The sequence below is a fragment of the Gekko japonicus genome, unplaced genomic scaffold (genome assembly GCF_001447785.1).
Source record: "Gekko japonicus isolate JY-2015 unplaced genomic scaffold, Gekko_japonicus_V1.1 scaffold4287, whole genome shotgun sequence".
Lineage (NCBI taxonomy): Eukaryota > Metazoa > Chordata > Lepidosauria > Squamata > Gekkonidae > Gekko > Gekko japonicus.
The window spans coordinates 21,538-41,321 of NW_015163738.1; the positions used below are offsets into that span (position 1 = coordinate 21,538).

At 48.6% G+C, this 19,784-nt stretch overlaps 1 protein-coding gene across 1 annotated transcript in view; it reads right to left on the reverse strand.

The window, feature by feature from the left end:
- Window positions 1–805: 805 nt before the first annotated feature.
- Window positions 806–19,784, reverse strand: part of LOC107107575 (paired mesoderm homeobox protein 1-like) — a 22,342-nt gene continuing 3,363 nt past the window's right edge. Inside the window, exons 2-4 of the mRNA XM_015407883.1 lie at window positions 18,999–19,174; window positions 12,501–12,682; window positions 806–2,819 (exon numbers count right to left, since the gene is read on the reverse strand). Of these exons, the coding sequence (XP_015263369.1) occupies window positions 2,678–2,819; window positions 12,501–12,682; window positions 18,999–19,174 (500 nt within the window). The 3' untranslated portion in view covers window positions 806–2,677. The remainder of the gene's footprint in view (window positions 2,820–12,500; window positions 12,683–18,998; window positions 19,175–19,784) is intronic.

Genomic DNA, 19,784 nt, shown 5'->3' on the forward strand with positions numbered 1-19,784 from the left:
GAGGGTCTTTAAATAATAAGCATGTGGGATGGGGACCCAATTTTGTTCAGAGCCACAGTGCAGTGGAGAAGAGAGGGGGGATCGATCCTTTCCCTTCCACACCATTTAGTTGGTGGCCCTTTTCACACTACCATTCTAAACTGGATGTTGTTCATTTTTGGCCCAATTTCGAGTAAAGCAATACAGGGACTGGAGTTTCATACAGCAGATTTCTTTCCATTAATGAGCCGTCTCTGAAGTGCTATGGTCATTTCAAACAGCGTTGTTTCCCCACACACACACATCCTTTTTTGCCACGTGATCTTCCTTGGCCTTTTTAAAAACATTCTAATGTGAGCGCTATAGCTCTAAACCGCAACAGTACCAAAGTCAATGGAATCAATGTATCTCAATGTTGCTGCTATACCTAGTGCTATAGTAGTTCAATGCTACAGCGCTCACATTAGGACATTTTTTAAAAGGCCAAGGAAGATCACACAAGGAAAAGGTGCAGGGGGGGGGAAATGGCATTGTAGGAAGCGCTGTGGACATTTTAAACAGCACACCACAGTGATTCAGAAGCACAACAAAGGGTTGAAAATGGGAAAAAGCAGTTTCCCTCAAAAGCGGCTCAACCATGCTTTGCTAACCTGATGCATGCAGGTTTGTATGAACAGGGTAAATAAATTCTACTAGCACCTGGTTACTCAAACGGGTCTGTCTGAAATGACTGAAAAGATCCATTAGCAACCAGTTACTAAAACAGAATACGAGGGCAGTTTGAAAAGGGCTGGTGTTTTCTCTCTAGGGAAAAAAAAAAAAAGAAGATGCAAGCAAGCAGCAGAATCTTTACCTCAACAGGGTAAACAGAAACTCTGCAGGGCCATTTTGGGTCAGTCAAAATGATGTGGGATGAAGGATTTACCTCCCTCCCCAGGCCCAACCCAAATAAAAAAATTCATATGGCTGTTATTTCCACACACAAAAAATTGCTTCAGAGGGCCAATCATGATCACGTGTGGTTTGACCATAGCTATGCCTGAGCTGGAGTCTGCCTCCAGTCTTTGTAGTGAAAATTTATTTCCACTGACAGCATCTGCAAATTTGGGCTTTGCGCATCTTTGGTTTTTACAAGGGACTATAAAAGTATACAGAACACTTCCTTGAGTACTGTCTTTGCCAGCTCTCATCAAGCTGAAGAGTTCTGTGTGATCTGAAAACCTGTACATTCCTGCATCAGCAGATGCTACTTCAAAATAAAACACTCCCTTTCAGATTTCCAGCAACCAGCACACCAGCGTCTCAACTGAAGAGGCAGAATAAACAGAGTGAGGTACAGACCTCATGTGAACTCATGGTTTAGTTCAGGAGTCCACAACCTCATTGAAATTGTGATCACCTAATCGAATTTTGAAAACTGGTAGTGAGTGTCATGCCATGAGGGGAGCATAGCCACCACAAAATGGCTGCCATGAGGAGAGTATGGCCAACCACAAAATGGCTGCGATGAGGGCAGTACGGCGACCACAGATTGTTTGCCATGAGGAAAGCATGGCCAACCGCAAAATGGCTGCCATGGGGGCTGCAGCTAGTCACAGAATGTTGGGAGGTTCCAAGCTAAGGATCCTCTTAATACGGAGGCAGCTATTTGTGAAAGGGTTCTCACTGCAAACACAAAAGTAATGCCTCTTGGCCTCTTCTGAAACACCTCTACTTTGATGAAGTGGAGAGAAGCCAGGATGGGCTCTTTGCTTTGGCGAAGAGATGCTTCAGGGAAGCACAAAGTGGATGCCTGGAAACACATTGGTGTGTTTGGCACACCACACTGCAGATCAGTGGTTCAGTTAAACTAACTATGATTAGTGTGATCAGTCAAATGTGAGTCGTTCCACTATAGCTAGCTACAGTGCGTCAAACCAGGATCTGAATCCACGGTCTGAAGTGGGTTTATTAATAACAGTTAAACGATGGTATCACAGGACATACTAGACATCCTCATTTGGTCCCTAGGAACACACTTGCCACAACACAAGCCAAGATCCCAGACAGGTCTGTAGGGGACCACTGGGGGAAGGAGAAATGCAACGAAACCAGCACCTGTCACAACAAAGCAAGGTTTGAATGGACTTCTGCAAGCTAAATCCTGGCTTCACAAATTAACCACAGTTAGCATTAAACTCTGGTTTTGTGTCATGTCTGTCCAAAGCCTTTTAAAACCAAGACTAGATTCAAATAGGTAACAAGAAAATAACCATCTAGGTATCAAAGAATATAAAAAGTTGGATGCTGACTTTGATCCATTCATGATTTGGAGGATGAAGGCAGGCTTTGGGAATCCCTTTTAGAAGTTGCAGGTGGGGGAGACAGAGAAGTTCAAGTGCAGAATTGGTGTGGTTTGATTTGCAGTCAGTTCTAGGGTGAGCAAGAGCCTTGGTTTCCTTCACTGAAGATGGCTGGTTTGGTGGCTCTGTATTGTCACACTGTGTGGGGAATGGAAGCATTATGCTGGTAGCCATTTTCTCTTCATTTTGGATCCTGCTTTTATTTCCAAGGCTGAGTTTGTGATTGTGGTGGTGGTTGGTTGGTTGGTTGGTTGGTTCTGACCCGTGTTCTGGATTTGAATACACTGTGACAACAAGATGGCTGCCCCTTGGGAGTCACTTCCCTTCCTTGCAGGAAGCTGTTCTGGTGGCTGTCTCTAATTCACTGTTGGCACCTGGTTCCTTTGTAAACTGTATTCCTTTGCCTTCAGTCTCAGGTTGGCAATGCTGTTGGCCATATTCATGCCCTGGGCAGGGCTGGCATTGGTGCAGGAGGCTGAATAGGAGGCCATGGCACTGCTGGGAGAGACACAAAGAAGAAGGGGGGGAAAGAGAAGTGAAACAAAACCATACGGTTCGGGGGCAGCCTTGGCCACATAACTTACTGGATCATGGAGCTGCAAGTGCTGCTGGGCTTGGCTTGCTCTTGAGAGTTCAACTTCCTGAGCCACCCTTGCTTTGGCAGGGTTGCCAACCTCCAGGTGGGGCCTGGAGATTTCCCACCATTACAACTGATCTCCAGATGACAGACATCAGTTTCTCTGGAGAAAACAGCTGCTTTTGGAGGGTAGACTCTCTGGCACTGCACTCTGCTAAGGTCCTTCCCCTTGCAAAACACCGCCCTCTCCAGGCTCCGCCCCCCAAATCTCTAGGTATTTCCCAGCTCAGAGCAGGCAACCCTATCCTTTGATTATCTTTTAATTGTCAAGAAGGGGAGAAACTAGTCTGCCCTCCTATTGTACCTTTAACAATAGCTGAATGTTTAGAAATCGGGTATGGCATGGCATGGCCTCTAATAGCATGCATATATTCTCTGCTCAGCAAGGTCAGACTTCCTTCAGCCTAAGGGGTCCTTCTGCCAGGAGAAGGGTTTTTTCGGGGGGAACAGCTACTTAAGTTAGAGGAAGGCTCCTTGGGCTGGAAGATGCTTCTAGCTTTGCCGAAAAGAGTGGTGGGATCCAGCCAGTCTCTTCTGCTGGCACTGCCATAAAGACAGAAGAGCAGGGGCTGGTTTTTTTAAAAAGAAAGCTGTTGCCAACCTACTTGAATTATTTCTGCCAAAGTTTGCAAATCCTCAAGACATAGAATAAGGCTTCTCTTTGTTCCTGGTGCTACTGCACCTCACCTAGTTTGTAGGGAGGAAACAGCTACATTTCCCCCTGGGATGGCTGTAGGGTTGCTGGCAGGAGAGATTTGGGCTGCGTTCCATATCAAGTATTCAAGTATTCATTATCTCATGTACTGAAAGTTGGTTCACTCATTCACCCACAGCATTGGGTTGTTTGATGCTCAGTTACTGTATGGATGTGTAAAGTGTCTCCCTGGAAAAAGTGGTCAAGGTGATTTGAAAGAGCTGGTGAAGGATCATTCACATGATTGGGAGTCACGGATTCGGGGAAAGCTTCAGGTACTGAGCAGCTCTTTGCAAAACTGGAATGTGTAGCTGGAGACAGCTGCTACTGCAGGAAGGGTTCTTAGGGTTAGCTGGGGGGAAATACTCTGTGGTTTTCCATCCACATCTTCTCTCTCTCTCTCTCTCTGGCCCTTTCCTCACTCTTAATCCATGTTCACTGTAATGTCCTCCAAGAAATTCTGCACTAAAACTGAATCCAACCTTCTTTTTATTCCAGGTTACCTCCCTTCAATGGTCAGCCTGATTTCAGCCCACTGTTGCCTCAGGTTTTTTGGATGCTCTTTTGCCATGGACTTAGGGTGATTCTGCATTGGCTTTTCCCTCCGTTGTTTTACCAAACCCACCTTGGAACAGAAATTCCCCTCTGCACTGCATGCTGCTTTCACTTCCTTTGCTCATCGGGTTTTAGGGTACCTTCTGCACAGATTTATGGCCGTTCAGGGCTGACTTTGCAGTCAGCGTGGCGTTGCCCAGGAGGTCTTTGATGTGGTTTTGAGCTTCACCTTTTCCTCACTGTTGAGAAAATGTGGAGCAAAATGCCAGATGCAGAATTGCCCTTAAATTGCCTTGACTTGAACACTGAGAAAATCTGGAGTAGCCGGAAAATGTGGAAAGGACCCCCCCCCCACTCCCCCTCCCTCCAAAGAAGAGGGATCACAGTCGGGAGAAGAGAATGTGCCTGGAAGGAAAGAATGCCTCCCCAAGTGTCTCAAGAGCCAAAGTATGTCTGCAGCTTTCTGGGTAGCCTCACTGTCGTTCAAGAGACTATCTGCCCTTCACATTGCCACATAGCCAAGTATTTGAAGTGGGGGGGGAGCATATCAGGAGCTCCTCCTTCCTGGTAGGAAGAAAGGGTCAGCAGCTTCCTGCCTGTGGTCCGGAGAGCAGACTGCCCAAAGGCAGGAGGAGGAGCAGAGGGAGAGGACAACAGACTCAGAGGTAGCGACCCGGGCACAGAGGGTTGAGGAACTTGGGAGGCACAGAGGTGTGACCCAACCACTGTGGTCCTCAGGCCCCTTAAAGGAGCAGCGTGAAAAGGGCCCAAACGACTGACGAACCCTGCGTTGGAGTTGGGGCGAGGGCACGCAGTGGGCTTTCAGCCTGCAGCTGGGACTGCAGCTGTCAAGGTCATTTAGCACCCCTGGCAGTGCCATCACCTTTCGGGAGGATTTCAAGTGGGCCCTGCCCTATTTTAGTCACTCCACCTGGAAGATGTTATCTGCTTCTCCCAAAAATGACTGAAGCAGCAGCCAACAGAGCTCCTGAGAGCGGAGGACTCATGCTCTGCTCTGCTCAACATAACCACTTTCCTCTGCTCAACACACCCACATACCTTCGTGACTGCCTCTCCCAGAATGCCCCTGGAAGAGCATGACGCTGAGCAGGGCTCTTTTTGTAGAAAAAGCCCAGCAGGAACTTATTAGCATAATAGACCACACCCAACAGCAGGAACTCATTAGCATATTGGGCCACACCCCTGACAGCACAGCTCATTAGCACATTAGGCCGCACCCCCATGTTACCAGAAGTGTGGTCATCCAGCCACGCCCACCTTTTGCTTGCTATTCTGTTTACCTTTTTTTGTTGTCAAAACCCAGGGCCTTTTTTTGTAGCAGGAACCCCTTTGCATGTTAGGCCACACACCCCTACTGTAGCCAATCCTAATGAGTTTCTGCCGTTGGGTGTGGCCTATTATGCTAATGAGTTCCTGTTGGGTGTGGCCAACTTGGGAGCCAGCCGGAACTCCATTCCTGTGAATTTCTGCCCAAAAATAGCCCTGACGCTGAGGGAATAAGAACCTCCTGCTGGCCCCCAGTCCGAGGGAAGTCCGGCTGTCCTCGACCAGGGCCAGGGCTTTTTCAGCCCTGGCCCCTGCCTGATGGAACTCTCTGCCGGAAGACATCCGTGCCCTCCGGGAATTACGACCTTTCTGTCAGGAGATGTTCCGCCGGGGCTTTGGTTGACGACAGTGATGGGGCACTCTCAGCCATTTTGTCATCCCTTGAAACCCCTCCCCCCTAGGGAGGCTGGGGAGGTGAATTTTTTCTGCCATCTTAGACTCGTACATGTATACTGTTTTATCTATTGATGCCTATTGGCTGGCTTTAATTTCGATTTTAAATTGCGAACTTGTATAGGGGAGGGCAGCCTAGTGAATCTAATTTAATAAATAAATAAAATAAATCCCATAAGCTAGACTCTGACGGAGCCAAAACTGCATGCAAAGCTGGGGGGGTGAGGAATAGGGATAGGGGGACCACTGTAAGAGTGGTTGAGCAGTGGGACAGGCTGCCTCAGGAGGTGGTGGGTGCCCCTTCACTGGACGTGTTCAAGCGGAGGCTGGACGACCATCTTTCGGGCATGTTGCAGGGCTATTATCTTTCGGCTCTGCTCCTGCAGAGTGCAGGGGGTTGGACTAGATGACCTGCAAGGTCCCTTCCAACTCCCACATTCTATGATTCTGTCAGGCTTCCCAGTCAAGACACTCAACAACGTTCCTTCAGAAGTTTCAGTTTACTGAGGGCTAGTACTTAGGACATCATGAACACGTGTGTCAGGAATGGCGGGCAAATGACTTGAACCTATAGATATAGCCCCTTCATACATGACCCCCTGATGCGATAAAGCCAATAGGCAAGCCCCTGAAGACGCAAAGCAGCGGTTATATTCCCAGTGGGTAGCTAGGAGCTGGCCGAGTGAAGCCTTCAGGGACACCAGACAGATAACAGCTCGCAGGCGAAAGGAATGGGGGACGGGAGGAGGGGGAGAGAGGGAGAGAGGGAGAGCAACCCACACATTCCACACCCTGGCGGCCTTAGCTGACGGATTCTATGATTCTACCATGTCCCTGTTGACTTTGCATTCCGCTTCCACCCCAACCAGACCTTTCCAGAAAGTTACCTTTGTAGAGTCTTCTCCTAGTATCCATTAGGAAGCCCCTCGTGCAAACAACATCTTAGGAGGGTTGAGGAGCTATTTTAGAAAGTGTGAAAGGAGGGAGAAATAATAAGCCACATGAGTACATCGGGTACTTCAGTCGGGTTGCCAGGTCTGGGTGGGAAAATACCTGGCGATTTTGGGGGTGGAGCCTACGGAGGGCGGGGTTTGGGGAGGGGAGGGGCCTCAGCCACGGAGTCCACCTTCCAAAGCACCCTTTTTGTCCAGGGGAACTGATCTCTCTCTTCTGGAAATCAGCTGTAATAGTGGGAAATCTCCATGCCCCACCTGGAGGTTGGCAACCCTAACTTCAGGGATCACCACCGTGACTTTAGGGTGCTCCTGCAAAGTGGTGGCACAGTCGGATGGTATCGTAACATTTGGTAACAAGGTCACCCACCCCTTCTCAAGGCCAAACGTAACAGCATCCTGATGTCAATTTACTCTCAACCATCCGGTGACTCTAATCTCTGCAGAGGGCGTATTTTGATGGGAATTGGTTCTGTTGCACCAGTGGGCCTCTGTGGGTCGGGGGCATTTTCCATACCAGCTTGCCAGCCCCCCCCCCCCCGCTTTACAACGAGCAGGGGGCAAGCATAAAGTAAGGGAAAAGGAAGACTATATCAAGAACTCTTTGCAAGTGAAAGTTCTCTGCCCTGGCCCCAACCTGGTGCAAATCTCTGCTGAGTACCAGCTGCGCCCTGTGCGACCTGTTGCAGTTCCGCAGGGCCTACACAGCAGAGATGTTCCACCACGCACTTGGCAGAGGACAGCAGTGGTCCCATCTACCGGCACTTCTAACTCCCTGCCTCCCCCGTGAGACAGTGACGCAGTTGTAGGGTTGCCAGGTCCTAGCTGCTGGTTGGCGGGGGGACTCCCAATTGTGCTTGGACTTCTTCTGGCACGTGTGTCATCGGGGGCGACGCTCTAGGTTTTGGTCAAAACTCTGTGGGTTTTTGGGCCTCAAAACTATAGAGTTTTGCCCAAAACCTAGACTGCCGCCTCCAACGCCGGAAATATGATGACGTCACTCCTGGGTGACATCAGTGTGCCAGCAGCACCGGGGGGGGGGCTTTTGGGGGTGGGGCTTCCCTGCCGGCCAGCTGGGCTGCAGTGGATCGGGGGCCCTGAAATCAGGGGGGTCCCCTGCCCCCCCCACTGGGGGAATGGCAGTCCTCCGCAATTGACTATCTGAGCATCATCTTTTAGGCAGATTGTTGTTTCATTGTGTTTTTAACTGTCTTAATTTATGCATTTTTTGGTTATGCCTTACGTTGTACATCGCCCTGAGCCCTGTTTTTACAGGGGAAGGTGATTTAAAATCTAATAAAATAACCACCACCATTACAGTTGAAGGAGTTTAAGAATTAAAGGAATTCAGAGGAGCCCAGCAGATTCACAGGGCAATCATATGCTAAGTTACTCCGGTCCAAGCCCACCGTGATCAATCAATCTGGAACAGGACTGCACTGTTAGATGGCACTCCAGTGTCACTGGACATGGCGCAGTCATTTGGCTCTCAATTGTCCTGTGCAGACAAGACAACCGAATTGCAAATGAAAGCTATAGTGCAATATCCAAGAATGTGTGGATGCAGCCAAAGACGCTTGAGTTGTCCTTCCTAATGCTTAAGAAGTCCCTCAGGCTTGTTCTCAAAGAACAAATTATACCCTGCAGGTGCCTATGGAATTCTGACACGGTGTTGTCAGTGCAGCCACAAAATGGCTGCCACGGGAGGCAAAGCCAGCTAGAAAACCACTGCCACACGTTAACTTCAGCCACGTAGTGAACATCCTTGTGCTGTGGTAGCAGCTGCTGCCAAAGCAACATTCTTACAAACCTGCACAGCCAAGCACATCTCCAATAGCCAATCAGAATCCAAGCTGAGCCAAAGCCCCCCCCCTTCTAAAAACATTTGACAAGTGCCAGGAAAGATGCTGGTGGGAGTCACGGTGCCCATGAGGACTCTTCTGGGGACCCCAGCTCTATTAACACGCCACATTGTTCTACAAGCATAAGCAATTGGCACACCCACCCCCATCAATCGCCAGGGCCTCCCTTGTTTGAGCACCTCAGCCAATCTTTTCTGCTTGAGCAAAGACTTATGATGCAGAGGGCTCCGACCCCTCCAACATACTGCTGGGAGAACAACAACAGAAACTCGATCAAAAAGGTCTTAGAGTCTGCAGCTGCTATGCAGCCCCTGCATGCATACTAAGTCACATGCAAATGGGTATGAGAAGGTGAGGTCTGAGGGTGGAGGGTCTACCAAAGCCTCCTTTACTGTCCACACTGAGGAGAAGGTGGCTGGAGCTCTTTGCCTCTTCCTGTAGAAGTTAATGGAATGAGCGATTAGTAGCCCTTTAGTCCTTGCTCAGTTCAAAGCACAGCCCCTATTAAATATTAGTTGCCAACCAGAAATATATGCATCCAAGCATAGCAACTGTTGGAGACGGGACTGTCGCCTGGATGGACCATTGGTCCGGCCATCAGAGCAGTTCTTAAGGTCTTGAGGAAGAAGACATAGTGCATGAATCAAATGTATCCATCTGCCTTTTGGCCTCAGTTCCCCAACTGTAAAAATTAGGATTGTGTTGGATTGTCCAAGATTGTTGTTATAGACGGATTAATTATAAAGCCCACTGCCCACCAAAAATGCTAAAGAAGTGAAAAGGCAGCTGCGAATCAGACAGACTGTGAACTGAAGCTACAACTAAACGACTCATTTCAAACAGCCTCAAACACAAAAACTTCCCGATTGTGGATTGTGCCCAGGGAACCCCTGGCCAAGTCGCGTTTCTCTTCTGGTTCTTCCCAGCCTTTCCCAATCCTGTAGCAGCAAAAGGTGGTCACATATTAAGCAAAACCCTATTTTTTCCGCCACATGGTTCACATTAGGTTTGTTTGTTTGTTTGTTTGTTTGACTTTGTGGTACATGGTTTTGTCAGAAGAGTTTTCAGTGAGTTTTACACAAACCTCCATTAGATTTTTTTAAAAACAAAAGGGGGGGAATCCCTTTATTTCAAAGGATGATCTATCAGCGTAGCAGATGGTGGTGGCTGCCAATGACGTGGGAAGAGAATAAAAAATGACGAAGCCTGGGAACCATTTTTCATTTTGGCAGGCGTCAACCCATTGCTGTGGAAACATGGGATTTGCTGATAATCAGGCTGTAATTAGAGGACAGTGTCAGCTAGAAAAGCAATACTGATGTGGGGAACAGGAATGCGAGGCCAGTTTTATAAAACATGATGACTGGGAAAGGGGAAAAGCCATTTCCCAGGGATCTTTGCAAAAGGGTGTTAGGGTCAAGTATAACCATAGTTTATTTTAACTGCAGTCAGATTGTAAAAAACAGGATACTTTGCCTTGACCAATGTTGGTTCTCTATAGCTAGGCATCTTTCTAACGGGGGGTATACCAAGGAACATGCCAGGATTGAGCCTAGATGTCTGAGTTCATATATCTCTCAAAAGTAGGGTTAGGAATCACGGGTGAATAAGCCAGCTTCAAACCACCCCGGTTTGAAGGATCCCTGAATAATCAGTTAGTGGAGTGGCCAACATTCAGACAAACATCCTACCATCCTGACCAAAAAGGATTAACTCTAAGGCTCAGTTCAAACAGGATGGCAAATTATGATTTAATGAACCTCACTGGCTAGAATGGCCAAAATGGTTTCAATGCCTCCTTAGATTTATCCTTCACTGGCTAGGATTGCCCATGCGATCAGAGGTCATTTCAGGGGGGATCGCGGGGGATCGCAGTTCCCCGGGTGAGGTATGGGGGGCGGGGCACATGACAAAGCCCCGCCCCCTGCTTCCGGCCACCCCGCTTCCGGCCCTCATTCAGCCAGGAGGAGGCAGGAGAAAGGGAGGGTAAGTTGCTTCCTCCTTGCCTCTCCCCACCCCTGCCTGCCTGGGGCCAGGGAGGGCCTTCGCGGGGCTTCCTTGCACTCCCGCCGGCCTTGCAGATCCACCGTCGGGCCCCTCATGGGGCTCGGCAGTGGTGCTGCAAGGCCGGCAGCGAGGCCAGGACCGTTGGGGGCAGGGTGTGTGGCCTTATGACACACTTCCGGTGATGTCAGGGTGTGTGGCATATGCTAATGAGTTATGCTAATGAGTTCCCCTAGCTCTTTTTCTATGAAACGACCCCTGCATACGATCATGGTGTGAACTGGGCCTCAGGATTATCCCTCACTGGCTAGAATTGCCCATACAATCATGGTGTGAACTGAACATCAGAATTATCCCTCACTGGCTAGGTTTGCCCGTAAGGACTTTATGGTTCTCCACAGGTGTTTGTTTGCCCCTAGTGAGGTCAAAGAGTAGATGAGTTTGATTGGCTGAAAAGCATCATGACACAATGTGAAAGAGAAATCCCAGATTGTCTGGAATGTCTTGCAGAGGAACAGAAGGCAAATATGGCCACTACCAAGGGAAATGGTAGGGGGGAAATGGCTATGAACAGCTATTTAAAAACTGTCCCCCGGGATTACCAACCCCCATGGTTTTCAAGGCAAGAAAGAAAATAACCTGGAGAACATTGTATTCAGCACTGTGGTAAACTGGTTCCCAGCTTGACAGCTGATGTGGCACAGTGGATAGGGTGATGGAATAGGGTCCTGGGAGTCTTAGGTTTAAATCTGCCACAGAAGCTCATTGGGCCAGTCACACACTCTCAACCTAACCAACCTCACAAGGTTGTTGTGATGATAAAATTGGGGGGAGATCTATGTATATCTTGAACTCCTTGGAACCAAAGCAGGAGAAAAAAGAATATAATATATTTATCCCAGTAGGGCATGGTAATTTAGCTCCCATGGAACAAATGTGAGGTGTTTATTTAAACAAACACCTACGATGTTAATGACAGTATCAGCCTGTCTTGGGTTTCATAAAGTGTCCAGAAAAGCCACCAAAGCTGCAAATTGGCTGTGCAAAAACTTGTCTGGGGGAGAAAAGGCGTGACTATGACCATTATTAGGGAAAGCAAGATTGGGTGGGGGACCACCAAGGAAGTCCAGGGTTACTATGCAGAGGCAGGCCATGGGGCAAACCACCCCTGGGCATCTCTTGCCTTGAAAACTCTACGTGGTCACCATAAATCAGTTTCAGCTTGACAGCACACCCCACCATCACCATGAAATACCTGCATACGATCATGGTGTGAACTGGGCTTAAAACTTATTTACTTTCGTGATAAAGGTGGGCACACCTGTTTTGAGAGCCTGCAGTTAAGTCTCTTTTGCCCCCGTATGTCCATAACAACAGAGCTCTCTCCTCCTTCCCGCCACCTTTTCTCCATCACCTGACAAAGAGGCTGTCTCTGACACTACTTGGATTTCTCCTGTACCATAACCTTCAGCATCATTATCTAAGACAGTGATTCCTGCCCTTTCATATTCTACATCCCACCAATCACTCTCTCAAAGAACTCAGGTCTCACCATGATAGGAACAAAAAGCCCACTTTTCCATTTGTCACTTATGGTAAATGTTAAGTCCATAAAATTTTCAGAAGCACAATGGATAATCGCTGGCAAGGTCAGGTTCGAAGGAAGCAGCCCATCAAAGACACTAGGTCCATCAAAGACCAGGGGAAGAGTAGAGAGGCCTGTTAGAAAATCACCTGTATGGAGAAGCAGTCCCCCAGGAGAGATAGTCAGTGGGTCTTGGAGCTGGTCTCGGTACAATCGGCTGCTCCACTGCAGTCACATCTCCTGAGTAGGACTTGAGGAGGGATGCGTTCTTGTTGGCCAGCATGGCTCTCTCGTTCCTGCGAAACTTGGCCCTCCTGTTCTGAAACCACACCTAGAAAAGGAGGACAACGCATCAGTGAGAGTGGTCCCATGCAAAGGAGTGGATGTTCCTGCTGCTCAGAAAAGTGGGTTCATTCACGTCCTTTCCCTTCTGATAATTTACAATGGATTTGGGGGACTTCTGTGTTTGGGTGTTTCATCTTCTGTCAGATTTTTAAGGACTAAACATGGAATGTTTAGCATATTTACCAACCCACCCCAAAAATGCAGCATACCTATTGCAAATTTTATCTTACTCTTCCTCTCAAGCAGTTCAAGGCAGCATACTCAGAGAAGTGTGTACAGGTACAGGAGACATATTTGTAAATCCAAGTACTGATCAAGCCTACCTGTCAAACTGGGATTAGCCCTGTGGATTATTTACATTAATGGTAAACAGATTTCTGTCCATTTATTCTTTGTATCCTCTTGTGCAGGGACCTGGTGCTCTTCAGTCATTAGTGTTATTAACTAGCTTGAGCTGGTGTGCTGGAGAAGAAGGCTCATGCACACTCCTTGGACAGCAAAGGTGACAAGCAAGCAAGCATTGGAGTGCATAAAACTAGACATGCCACTGGAAGGAAAAATCACAAAACTACGGCGGACTTATTTCAGCCATGTCATGCGGAAGAACTCACTAGAAAAAGCAATTATGCTTAGATTGGTTAGCGGCAAAAGGAAACCGGGCCGCCAAAGAACACGTTGGCCAGACACCATAAAAGTTGACACCAGCCTGAGCATGGAACGACTCAAAGAAACAGTACAAGATCAGAAAACATGGAGAGAGGCTGGCCCATGGAATTGCCAAGAGTTGGAATCGACGGAATGGCTAACAACAACAACTAGCTTAGGCTGCATCTATCTGGAGGTTTTTCTCTGCTTCCAAACCGAAGCACCTTATTTGGGGGGTCATGTACATGACATCCTGCTCTAACCATGCCCCTACTGTCCTTTACCCATCCTTTCCCAAAACTGCTTTATTCCATTATTTTTGGAAAGATCAGAGTCCAAATGCATTCTCACTCCAAGTATACTTTCCAAGTACCACTTTTCTTTCCCGACAATTCCCATGATTTGCCCAAGAGAAAAATGTCATTCTTCCTCCAGTTTGTGATTTCTCTATGAAGTTATCCACTCTCACACTGCAATGTCGTGCTGTTTCAAGACCATTTTCAGTTTGTTTTGAACTATAAGCCTTTTTCCGCAGTATATCCAAGAGCCTGTGTTTTCTTATCCTTGTTTAAGTTTCCCTTGCCCTTAATAGACTTGTGATCTGGTCTCGTCCATCTCATGTCCCGTTGACTCCTCTAGCACTTGGGGAAGTGATCGGCAATTGGGAATGAAGAGGATGCCTTCTCCCTTTGGTAGTGGGACTCTTATACTGTGATCCAGCGGCTTGTGGCTGGCTCAGGATTGGTGCCATAAGGGCAAAAAGAAGACGATCGCTCCTGTTGCTCAGTGATATGGCAACATTCAGCTGCAGGAAGCTACCCACACACAACAACCCCTCCTCTTTGGCTGATTCTGCCTTGGCTTTTCCCTCTGTTGTTTTTCAAACCCACATTGTAACAGCAAAGGTGCAGCTCAAAACCACATTCAAGTACGCAGTAGTGACTGCAAAGTCACCCCCTGAATGGCCATAAATCTATACAGAAGGTACCATAAAATCCGATGATCAAAGAAAGCGAAAGCGACATGCAGTGCAGAGGGGAATTTCTGTTCCAACCTGGGTTTAGTATAGCAACGGAGGGAAAAGCCACTGCAGAACCGCCCAGTCTTGAGAAGCCCATGACTGTCACCTGAGCCAAAGTAGCAAGCCTATGTTTCTTAGAGGGGGCCTCTAAAGCAGCTCTGCAGAGCCCAGAGCCCGACAAGGCTTTCTTTGGCAGCCCTGCTTGGCCTAGGATTTGGCCTCCGCTATAAATTTCATTTCAAAAATAGATGTAAGTTTTCTTTCTCTTTCCACCAAGTCCCTTCTGATTGTTAAAGCAGGAACCGAAGTTGCCGCTAGAACAGGAGAGCTCTTTTCCCCTCTCGCTGTGGAATTTCATAGGTTTGACTTTTAAGTCTGTCTAATAAGTAGGGGGACTGCCAGTTCCTTGGGAGAAAGACCCCGAATGGGGTCCAGCCCAAACTAAGCACCTTTAAGTCCTTCGGATTTGAATGTTAAAGATTTCAGCACCAGTGGATCTGACTCACTGAAATCAAATGCAATTGAAAACAGCTTTGGTTTAATGGTGTGCCGGTCTCACAGAGCAATAAGACCCCTCGTTTTTAACTGGGCCTTGTGAACTGTGGCCCCGGGCTAGCCTGATCTCATCCTATCTCAGAAGCTGAGCAGGACCGTCCCTGGTTAGTAACTGGATGGGGAAGTCCAGGGGTCACTGCACAAAGGCAGGCCATGGGGCAAACCACCTCTGAACATCTCTTGCTGTGAAAACCCTGTGGGGTCGTGGTACGTCTGCCATGGCTGGACAGCTCTTTCCACCATATTTATGGATGCAAGTCTACTGCTCAGGCTGATCTGATAGCTATAACATGCTATTGAAGTCACCCGGTTAGCTACTGTGATTGGGCACAATGTTGGTATATTAGCTCTCTAAAAATTCAAAGTGATCCAACCCTGGGTGACTCAAGAGCATGGTGGATAATTCACACCCCAGGAATCAGCAAATATTCCTAAAGGAGCTGCCTTGTGCCTAGATGGATATCTACGATAGTGTGTTGCAGCAAAATAAAACAGAAGGCCAGTGGCATCAAAGACTAACACTTTAATCAGTTACAGGTCACTTCATCAGGTATACTAGACTATAAATCTATCAGGCCCAAGATACATACACAACAGAAAGGTGGGTAGAGGGGACTATTAAAAAGACATTCCAAATAAAATCTCAGAACAGACATTAAACACCCAACTGCTGTTTGATAATCGAAAGTTCAGTCTAGTCCAGAATGAAGTGAGATAAGCAGATACAGTCACTTGAGCCACCGCAGCTCCATTTCATCAGGTGTACTAGACTATAAATCTATCAGGCCCAAGATACATACACAACAGAAAGGTGGGTAGAGGGGAATATTAAAAACACATTCCAAATAAAATCTCAGAACAGAGATTAAACACACCCAACTGCTGTTTGACAATCGAAAGTTCAGTCTAGTACAGAATGAAGTGAGATAAGCAGATACAATAGGAGGTTAACAGAGGTCTAGCTAAATTAATTCATCCTGCACTAGATTGTCTAACAAAAGACTGCCTCCTATGGTGCCCTCTCACATGCTGATAAGAAACTGGTCGCTAACTCTCCCATTAGGTGAACCCAAAGTTTGCAGCTTTCATCCAGCCAGCTCCATGTTGATGGATCCATAGCAAAATCCCACATGCCAAAGGTCCCTTTGGAAAAAACCAAAAAGGAGTTTTGTAGCACCTCAAAGATGTAACAGTTTTAATAAACTGAATCTTTTCAGGGAGTTAGACCATAACCAGGAAATGGGGGGGGCACGTTGGGGGCACATCACTTTCCACATCATGTGCTTACGTCACTGGCTGTGCAGGCCAGCTGGGAACAATAAACTGAATCTTTTCAGGGAGTTAGAGTCAGGACCATAACCAGGAAATGGGGGGGCACGTTGGGGGCACATCACTTCCCACATCATGTGCTTACGTCACTGGCTGGGCAGGCCAGCTGGGGGCCGGCCCTTAAAGAGACTCTGGCCTCTTCCCTCCCCTCCCTGAATCATGCGGCAGGGGCAGCACGTGCCAATATTTAAAGAGATGTATGTCTGGGGTGGGGCAGGGCCCATATGTGGGGGGCATCGCCCCCAAATACCCCACCATGGCTATGGGCCTGGTAAGAGTCCATCAGATGCAAAAAATGGACAGCATGACAAACAATGACAAAATGCAGACTGAAAGATGACTACCCTCTGGGTGGGGCCTTGAGTTCCCCCCAGAATTACACTTTTTCGCCGGACTACAGAGAGCAACTCCCCCTGGAGGAAATTCTGCAAAAAATGGACAGCATGACAAACAATAGCAAAATGCAGACTGCAGGATGACTACCCTCTGGTTGGGGCCTGGAGTCCCCCCAGAATTACACCTTTTCGCCGGACTACAGAGAGCAGCTCCCCCTGGAGGAAATGCCCCCCCCCGGGCATCACATCCCTGCGGTGCTTCTTCCCTTTCCCAAACACCACCCTCCCCAGGTATTGCCACCAAATCTCCAGGAATTTCCCAAGTCAAAGTTGGCAACCATTGGAGACTGTCCTGTTTTTATGAAAAACTCACAATTCTGCACGGTTACACAGCACAGACCAGCACAGTTACCCCTGGGGTTGCCGGGTCCCTCCCGGCCACCAGCAGGGCAGGAGGGCGTAGGGTTGCCTTCTCCAGGTTGGGAATCTCCCGGAGATCTGGGGGTGGAGCCTGGGGAGGACAGGGGGACCTCAGTGGGGTACACGATGCCCTAGAGCCCGCCCTCCAGAGCCTCCATTCTCTCCAGGGGGACTCTGTAGTTGGGAGAGGAGCTGTAATTCTCGGGGAACTCCTGGAGTCTGGCATCCTTAGTGACCCCTCTGGAACTAGATGGGCACAGTGACTGATCTCACCGGCTGCAGCCGATGATAAAAAGTAAAACAAGAAAGGCAGCTGTGCTGTAGCAGAATAAAATACATGAGTCCAGTGGCATTTTAAGAGGCTAGTCACGTCTTACTCTAACATACTCTTTTCATGTAAACCTATGCTGGAATAAAATTTAACAGAGGGGATCTCCTGCAGTGTTTTGAAGGGGGCAAAGACTTCCTCCAGCAAAGTGTGACTTTTGTGGCTCTTGCAGCATCCCAAAATGCCCCCTGTAATCCTGCTCCCGGCAGGGAGGGAATCTCTGTTTCCAAGCTGCCACTTGGGCTCAAGTCAATGAAGTGATGACAAGCCATAAACACCTGGGGTGGCTAGGGAAGACAGCTGCTCTATTCAACCTGGATCACACACGTCAAGTTTCTGGTACTCATGGGCCCCGGTCACATGGGCCGGATATCACGGGGGGAAGGCGTGGCTAATTGCCCCAGCGCAGTTTGATCCGTGATCAGACGTGCCAGTGGCACACCATGGGTCCTTCCCTTGGTGCCGGCGGGTAAACGAGGGTGACGATCACACGACGATCCTGCAGCGCGGCAAAGAAGCGGCGCAGCGCGATCACAACAGCATTCGCTAGGCGCTGCTTCCGTGGGAAACGGGAGGTTCCCCCCCCACCAAAGTCCGCTCATGCGCATGTGCCGTTGGGTGCTTGTGCGCATCCTGTGGAGACTTGGGGGGGGGAACCTTTTCACGACGGGACATGGGCGGGCGCCGGATGTCACGGTATTCCACCAGAAATGCGATCAGGCGCCTGCCCTTGCCCCATGTACCTCGGAGGTACTAGTTTTTTACCCCGCATCTTCGGCGGGAAGTCTCGAGTTCGCCACGGGAGCTCTACGCTTCCCAGATGTGGCGCTGTGATCGCGCCCGGAAAATCCGCCTACCTTCCATCTCTGTAGCGTGGCTAATGCTCCGTGTGACTGCAGCCATGGTTGTGAAATTATAGAACTGAAACTATTACAGACGCACGAAACATGTAGGTTTAGTCTAAACCAGGGGCCCCATACTGGCGCCCGCAGGCAGCCTGGCACGGGCACCAGCCGACACCTTTTCTGGCCCCCCGCCAAGTGCTTTTAGAAAGTGGGTGGGTCAGGTGGGGCTTTTGCCCGGCAACGCTTTTGATTGGTTGTGAAGATTTCTTAAAATGTAGCTTTGGCAGCCGGTTCCACCACAGCACAAGGACCTTCACTGTGTGACTGGAGGTAAGCTGAGGCAACGATTTCATGGCTGGTTACACCTCCTGCAGCAGCCATTTTGTACAGTAAAAAAGAGCAAGAGTCCAGTGGCACCTTAAAGACTTACAAAATATGTGGCAAGGAGCTATATGGCAGCCATTTTGTGGCAGCCATTTTGTGGTGGCACCCACCATGCTGTGTCAAAATTCCAACGTGCCCACAGGCTGAAAAAGGTTGGGGACCCCAATCCTAACTATCCATAGCAGGTTATTGTTAATAGCTTCTACTTCCTTGTGTTAACATTGCTCCTGGCAGAATCCTCCCCATTCTTTAAACTATTTTTAGGTACTGGTCTCAGACTAAACCATATAAACAGATTTCTTCAACATAAGGGCATTTGTGTAAATGTTAATATATAATATATATAATTTATGTTGAGCGGACTTGAGATGTTTGGGAAACCCGCAGATACATCCAATCCTAGGCCACGTTCGGTGTTCACGAGGAAGCTGGCTTGTTACCTGAACCCTGGCTTCAGTGAGGTTGACCCTGCGTGCGAGGTCTTCTCGTACAAAGGCATCCGGGTAGTGTGTCCGCTCAAAGACTCTCTCCAGTGCCTGCAGCTGGCTGCTGTTGAAGGTGGTCCGGTTCCTTCTCTGTTTTCTCTTCTTCTTCTCTTCTGAATTCAACGGGTCACCTGACAGAGGAAAGAACAAAGAAGTTGGATCTATTACACAGATACACTGTCTGTATTCACTCTCTCTAACTTTAATCAGTTCAAATGAATATGCATATGATATCACCAAAATCCTCAATATCCATGTCTTGGAGAGAGACTGAAGGGAACGCAGGATAGACTCATTTGTTGACTTGCAAGTTACTATTCAAAGTTGGAGCAAAATAGCATCTTTGTATGTTTTCATTCTCTTGTCTTGTTAAGGTAATATTCTACAACAATAATAACTGCAGAAAATGAGCCACTGTGGACCAGTGTGCCAACTGTGGAAACTCCCCAGTGTGCCAACGCGTTTGTGCATGTCCGGAGTTGTCACAACTTCAAATCCCTGTTTGGGAATCACGCAGAGGTCATTTCGGGGGGGATCGTGGGGGATCGCAGTTCCCCCGGGTGAGGTACGGGGGCGGGGCACATGATGAAGCCCCGCCCCCTGCTTCCGCCGCCCCGCTTCCGGCCCTCATTCAGCCAGGAGGAGGCAGGAGAAGAGGGAGGGTAAGTTGCTTCCTCCCTGCCTCTCCCCACCCCTGCCTGCCTGGGGCCAGGGAGGGCCTTCGCGGGGCTTTCTTGCACT